The sequence below is a fragment of the Oratosquilla oratoria genome, chromosome 44 (assembly GCF_046742065.1).
Source record: "Oratosquilla oratoria isolate Oo_2021 chromosome 44, ASM4674206v1, whole genome shotgun sequence".
Taxonomy (NCBI): domain Eukaryota; kingdom Metazoa; phylum Arthropoda; class Malacostraca; order Stomatopoda; family Squillidae; genus Oratosquilla; species Oratosquilla oratoria.
Genome location: NC_134820.1, coordinates 9976822 through 9983730, shown reverse-complemented (window position 1 = coordinate 9983730; position 6909 = coordinate 9976822). Strand labels below are relative to the sequence as shown.

The 6909-nt window shown below is 51.7% G+C and overlaps 1 protein-coding gene across 1 annotated transcript; it reads left to right on the top strand.

Annotated features, from left to right (window-relative positions):
- The first annotated feature begins 5613 nt into the window (after window positions 1–5613).
- LOC143022274 (uncharacterized) lies at window positions 5614–6558 on the top strand. The gene has a single exon (XM_076180416.1). It carries the CDS (start codon window positions 5614–5616, stop codon window positions 6556–6558), a length of 945 nt encoding a protein of 314 aa, XP_076036531.1.
- Window positions 6559–6909: the final 351 nt, after the last annotated feature.

Below are 6909 nucleotides of genomic sequence, written 5' to 3'. Positions count from 1 at the left end.
TATTCCGGGGGCGGTGTGATGACGAGTGTCTCCACGGGCTGCGAGGGGGCGTGTGTTTCGCATGACGTGCAGGATGCCCTGTAGTGCTGCAGGTCTCCCTCCATTCCGGGCCAGTATACACATTGCCTTGCCCTCCGCAGCATCGAGTCGAGCCCCTGGTAACCGGCGTGTAAGTTCGCAGCCACCTGTGGGCGGAGGGGCTCTGGGATCACGAGGCGTACACACCCCTGTTCGAATGTGTACGTCACCAGGTCCTGGATAACTGCCAGCCTGTCTCTTACGCTATAGAACGGGCGCAGGCAGGTCACCTCTTGTGACTTGTGTTGGTGCCAGTCCGCGGCTAGCACTTTGGCCAGCAGTAGTTGGCACACGGGGTCGTCGGCGGCGAGCTTTCTCACCGCTGACTCATCCAGGATGAGACCCTCGTATCCGGCTGTGGCAATCACCGCAGCTGCAATTGCTTCGGCGAGGTCCTCGTCCAGGTCCGCATCAACGTCCGATGGGGGGCTTCTGAGAGCCGGGTACCTGGATAGAATGTCCGCCGCGGCGTTTCTCTTCCCGGGCAGGTATTTGACCTGGAAGCGGTACTGCAACGTTCGCTCCTTTAGCCGGAAGAGCCGCGGGTTACCTCTGACAGAGCTCTGTCCCCCAAGAGCTTGATGAGGGGGCGGTGGTCGGTGACAATTGTGAGGTTCGGGCATCCCAGCAAGAACAGCCTGGCTTTCTGGAGGCACCACGCCACGGCTAAAGCTTCTCCCTCTACTGCGGCGTAGCCAGCCTCAGCAGCAGTGAGGTGGCGGCTGCCGCACAGGGCCAGGCGCCAGCCCGCCTTGCAGCAGAAGGGGGCAACAGCGGATGAGCAGTGGCAGTACTGCTGCAGGATGACGAATCCGATACCTTCCCTGCTCCAGTCCGTGATGGCTATTGTCGGGCGTGTCTTGTAGTACGCCAGGCCGTCCTTGGCCAGCTGGCATATGGTGTCCTGGGCTCGACAAAACTTTTCTTCCAGTTGCTCGACCCAATATACCGATCTGCCACATGGTTTTTTCAGGAACTCCCTAAAGTCGTTCATGATTGGGACCGTGGTGAGGAAGGGGGCGAGCTGGTTCACGAACCCGTACCACGACCTGATGTCTGAGATGGAGGGCTTGTCTGGCATGCTGAAGTTCTTGATGGCCGCGAGGCGTTTATCCGTGGGTTTATATTCGTCCCAGCCCAGACGGAAGCCCACGAAATCGACTTCCCTCCGAGCGAACTGAAATTTCTCCGGCGTCAGCGTAATCCCCTTGGCTGCACATGTGGACAGGAACTCGTAAGTGTGCCAGAAAGCCTCCTCGATGCTGCTGTCGTAGAGGAGGGTATCGTCGACACACTTGTACTTCCTCGTAATGCCCTGAATGGCATCGTCAAAACGCTTGGTGTACGCGTCGCCGGAGGAGCAGTGGCCCATGGGAGTACGGCAGTACCTGAACCTTCCCCATGGGGTGATGAAAGTGGTGAGACTGCGGCTCAACCTGGTGGTACCCCCAATAGGCGTCTGCTACTGTCTTGAAGGAGTGCTTGGGGACTCCAGAAACCATGTCAAAGGGAGCGGGGGTGTGGTGCGTCTCCCTTCGGCACGCGGCGTTGAGGCGCTGATAGTCCACAGTGCGCCGAAGTTGGCCAGACTTCTTGGGCACCACCACCATGCGGGCGCACCACTCCGTGGGCTCCCCTGCCGGGACGGGCTCGATGACGCCCCGCCTGATGTCTTCTTCTAGCTGGGCCTTCACCTAGTCCTCCCAGTGCCTCGGCACCGACGCCGGTCTGTGGCAGGCGTGGGGGTGCCAGGTGGATGTGGTGGGGCTCGCCCTCCATCACCGGCAGAGGATTCCTGGTGGTATTGAAGGTTGTGGCCGAGAAGTGTTGTAGCAGCCACTCCTCAAGCCGTTTCGCGTGCTCCTCATGTGGCGGGAATGGTATTGTCTCAGGCCTCACAGGTGGCTGACCGAACTCAGGAGCTGTACTTTCTGCCGTCAGCGCCCGCACCGCCGGCCGGGAGTGATGGGGGAAGCTGGCGGGCACTAATCCCAGCTCCTGGCACGCGCTGAGCGACAGGAACAGCGACTTAGCAGAGGGTATGATGTATACGTCTTGCTCTGCTGCAAGGCCGCCCAAGGATATGGTGCACCGGCACGATCCGAGGCATTGTAGTGGCAGGTCTGCCACGTCCCGCAAGGCCGCCTGCCCCCGCAGCTGCGCGGGTCTAATGCGGAGCCTGGACAGCAGAGCCTCCCCCGGCGACGCACACATGGGCGCCGGTGTCTGCGACAGCCGCGGTGCGGTGCCTGGCTCCCCCTCCATGCGTCACTGTTACCTCCACGGTGGGTTGGCGGGTTACCTGTGTGCCTGCTATTGTCACGGAGCCCGAGATGACGTTGGCAGGCGTGGCGTTGTTGGGGCGCTTCGAGCTCCTGCAGCACCTCTTGAAGTGGCCCCGTTTCTTGCATCCGACACAGTAAGCTTCCCTGGCCGGGCAAGAAGCCTTGTCCAGGGCGTGTGTGGTACCGCAGTTCCAGCAGGTATGCGAGGGCTGCGCCTTGCCATCCGTGGTGGTCGCAACGTCAGGCGGGCAGTTCTCGTTTTCGATAACCTGTGCGGTGCCAGCCGCACGACCGGGTTCCCGCCATGAGCTCTCGTCCATGGCGTGCCGGCGAGCCGCCTCGTACACGGAACACATGGCCCTAAGGACGTCAACGCTGTCTGTAGAATCGCACACTTGGTACACCTGCTGTTTCAGCACCGTGTCACGCAGTCCTACCGTAAGCTTTTTCAGGAGCAGGTACTCTGAGAAGTTGCAATTGCACTGGGGACACTGAAACGCGCAGTCGTTAGCTTTCTGAGCACCCCTTATGAAACAGTCACTGACGTACTCGTCCTGTCCTGCCCCTGGGAAACATTAAAGAATTCGGCCCACTGTACCGCTTTGTTCGAGAAGCGGAGCACTAACTTACCTATGGCGTCTAACGACTCCTGTTGTGTTAGGGCGCCCTACTCGGCGAGGGTGAACCTGGCGTCTATCGTGCGCTGCAGTAATGGAGTACAGAGGAGCCTGATGTGGTGGACCGCATCCTGTTGTGGCCATTTACATAGAAGGAGCCAGCATTCCATTGACCGTCTCCAAGACCTGAAGGGTGCCGGCGTCATTTCCAGGTCACATTTCTCAGGAGTAGCCGAGGGGGGTACACGAGAGGTGGGTGATGTGTTGCTGTGGGCGCCAAGGGCCGTCATGTTGGCCTGTAGCGTGGTGATGGCCTGCTGCTGTTCGGTGATGGTCCAAGGCGTCGAGCGTGGGGACCGGCGAGGTGGGGACATCTTGAGCAATCGTAGGTACTTGAGAACTCACTGCGCCATGTGGGTCCTTGCTCTAAGGACGTACAGCGACTGCCCAGGTAATGGCCGCGCGCCTACTTATATACCTGGCGCCGAGGGAAAACGTGTTGTACCCACCCAACACCTTACAATAAAAAATACATTACAAAAAAAAATCAAATACTAATTAGAATAAAATAAAATTCAAATAAAAGTTACATATTTGTGAACATAAAACAAGCGCAGCAAAAGTAACCATAGGTGACACACAGTAAAAACAACAGGACAGAGATGTAAATAGAGATGGAACAAATGTCCGCACTGAAGAATCAGGAACAAACGACTAAATTAAAAAAAAATATACACTACAAAATACAAATAAAATAAGATACATGGCTGTGAACAAAAAACAAGAGTAGCAAAAAGCCTCTAACGTAACACTAACGTGAATACTTCAGAACATAGAACAAGGACCAAATGTCCGAAAAGAAATGTCAAGGGTAAACGGCTAAATTACAACCAAACAAATAAAACCAAACAAAATAAAAAGAGTAAATGGCAGTGAACATAAAGCAAGTGTGACAAAAAAAAAAAAAAAACGTCAAAACGAAACCCAAAAATAAAAACAGAACATAATCCAAAGACGTAAAAGAAAGAAGGTGGACCAAATGTCCGCCGAAGTAGGAAGTGGGGGACAGGAGGAACAAGGACTCAATAACAAATGACTACATTACAAGCAGACAAATAAAAAGCAAAGAAGATAAAAAAGAAGAACCGTAGAGAAAAAAGGAAGCAAACTACAACTGTAAAGGAGGACAAAAGTCACGGGAAGGGGGAGTCGAAGAGGTGCATTGGGAGACCGCTTTCGAGAAAGGAAGTCGGCCAAAAGCCAACTGGTGAACAAACGACAGGTCGAAAAGAAGCAGACGGAGAATAGAAAACAGAACAGAGGAATTAGCCTGTGTTACTCCTCGTGCCTAAATAAATAGGGTTGAGGTCAATGCACCTGTTTATGCAGTTGCTCTTAGTTTCCCATGCTTCCAAGAATAGTCTTTTCTTTTTGTTATTTTCTTTGTGTAGAGTTGTCACTCCATCCCAATCAATCATGTGTTGGTGTTCTGTAGTGTGTTTGTACAAGGCCGATTTCGGATCTTCTCGCCTAACTACACGTTGGTGTTCTTGTACTCTAGTGGCTAATTTCTTTTGTGTTTCTCCTACGTAATCCGTGTCACAGTCCGTGCAGCTTATGAGGTAAACTACACCGGCCTGTTGTGTAGGTTCTTCGGTGTCTTTTACTTTGGTGAGATTTCTGTGTAAGGTGTTGAGGGGTTTGTGTGCTACTTGTATTCCTTTGTCACGTAAGACTCTTGCAGCAACCTCAGAAACTCCTTTGATGTAGGGGATAGTGACTCTAGGTGTGATATGTGGTCTCTGTTGTGGGGTATCGGTGGGTCGTGTTTTTGTCCATTTCCGTATGGTGCTGCTGGGATAGCTGTTGTTCCGGAAGACATGTAAAAGGTGTTTTCTTTCGGCCTTCTTGGATTCCACAGAAGAACAGACTTTATCTGCTCTGTTCCATAAAGTCCTGATCACACTCCTTTTGTGGCAATCTGGATGGTAGCTATCAAAGTCCAACAGTCTATCAGTGTGGGTGGGCTTTCTGTAGACACTTGTACCAAGGATGTCACCTTCGCGCTTGACGCAGACGTCCAGGAAACGGCAGTTGGCAATCTTTCTCCAGTTCCATTGAAAATTGAATGGCCGTAAAATACTGTTGATGTAACTGAAGAAAGGCTCCACGTCCTTGCTGTCCAAAATGGCGAACACATCATCGACGTATCTAGTCCACAGTTTAAGCGAAGAAGGTGCAGCACTTAGAAGTTGAGCTTCTAGTCGTTGCATAACTACTTCAGCCACCACAACTGAAATAGGCGATCCCATTGGTGTGCCCTTACGCTGGTGGTAGGTGTGATCCCTGAAGCGGAAGTATGTGGAGTCAAGGCACAGGGATATGAGTCCCATGAGTTCTGACACAGAAAGTTTCTGGTTATCCAAGAATCCCCGGTTCTCCTCCACGGCCGACTTCAGCGCACTTTTAGCCAAATCTCGTGGGATGGACGTAAACATAGACTGAACATCGAAGGAAACCAAGACATCCCCTCTCCTTAAGTTAAGTCCTTTGATTCTTTCAATGAAGTCAGGAAATGGGAGAACTGTGAACTCAAGAAATCCGTCATCCGTGAGCAGCTACGTTTTTGTCAAATGTGCCGTAATCGCAATACTCTCCCCTCCTTCGCTAGAGTTAGACCTCCTGTCAACACTAGAAAAGCCAAGGAAGAAGCAGAGGCCTGTGGTCGCCGACTTCTAAAATGCGCCATAGACCATCATCACAATAGTATCCATCGCATCAATAGAGACATCACCACCTTCAAGAACCAATGCGCCTCTTTACTACAGGCAACCCATTTTGATACAATACTTGAAAAGATCTCCAATCTCAGCCAGTCCAAATCTTCAAACAAGCGGAGTTCCCTTGAATCCAAGTTCCAACGGTTGCTAGACATTAGACCACCTGCTCCTGCAAGGTGGGTGACCAATCTCACCAGTAGACAGCTTTCGGATGCAGAAAATAACGTGCTGGCCAGGGGCCTTAACTTTAATGTTCAAGGCAAAGTCAACCACGCTGAATTCCTGGCCGCTGCAGAGTTAGGAGTGAACTTGATGGAAGGCACTTCTGAGGACAAACAGGCCGTCAGATCTAGAATCGTAGGAGCACTGAAATCCAAACAGACTTGTCATTCCCTGACCACTGAAGAAACCAAAGCTTTAGCGGAACTACGCAGAGATCGCTCAATTGTTGTTTTAACCAGAGACAAAGGGAGGTCAACGGTCGTTATGGACAAGGAAGACTATGACCAGAAGGCTCTGGCGTTACTTCAAAATACCCAGACTTACACCATCGTACCTCAAGACCCCACAAAGAAGTTACAGGCCAAAGTTGAACGAGAACTGAAAGAACTCAGAGAAAAACGGATCATAAATGATGACGAGTGGAAGAAAATGAGGCCAGGAGATTCTACCATCCCTAAGTTCTATGGGTTACCAAAAGTCCACAAAGAAAATATTCCCCTTCGACCCATAGTGGCTTTTAGAAATTCTCCGACATATCATCTTGCTTTGTACTTGGCTAAATTCTCAGACCACTAGTGACCGATTCACCACATATGCTTCAGAATTCAGCTGACTTCATTGAAAGAATCAAAGGACTTAACTTAAGGAGAGGGGATGACTTGGTTTCCTTCGATGTTCAGTCTATGTTTACGTCCATCCCACGAGATTTGACTAAAAGTGCGCTGAAGTTGGCCATGGAGGAGAACCGGGGATTCTTGGATAACCAGAAACTTTCTGTGTCAGAACTCATGGGACTCATATCCCTGTGCCTTGACTCCACATACTTCCGCTTCAGGGATCACACCTACCACCAGCGTAAGGGCACACCAATGGGATCGCCTATTTCAGTTGTGGTCGCTGAAGTAGTGATGCAACGACTAGAAGCTC

Coding starts and splice junctions, on each gene's coding strand:
- LOC143022274 (XM_076180416.1), top strand. CDS start 5,614: ATGTGCCGTAATCGCAATACTCTCCCCTCCTTCGCTAGAGTTAGACCT.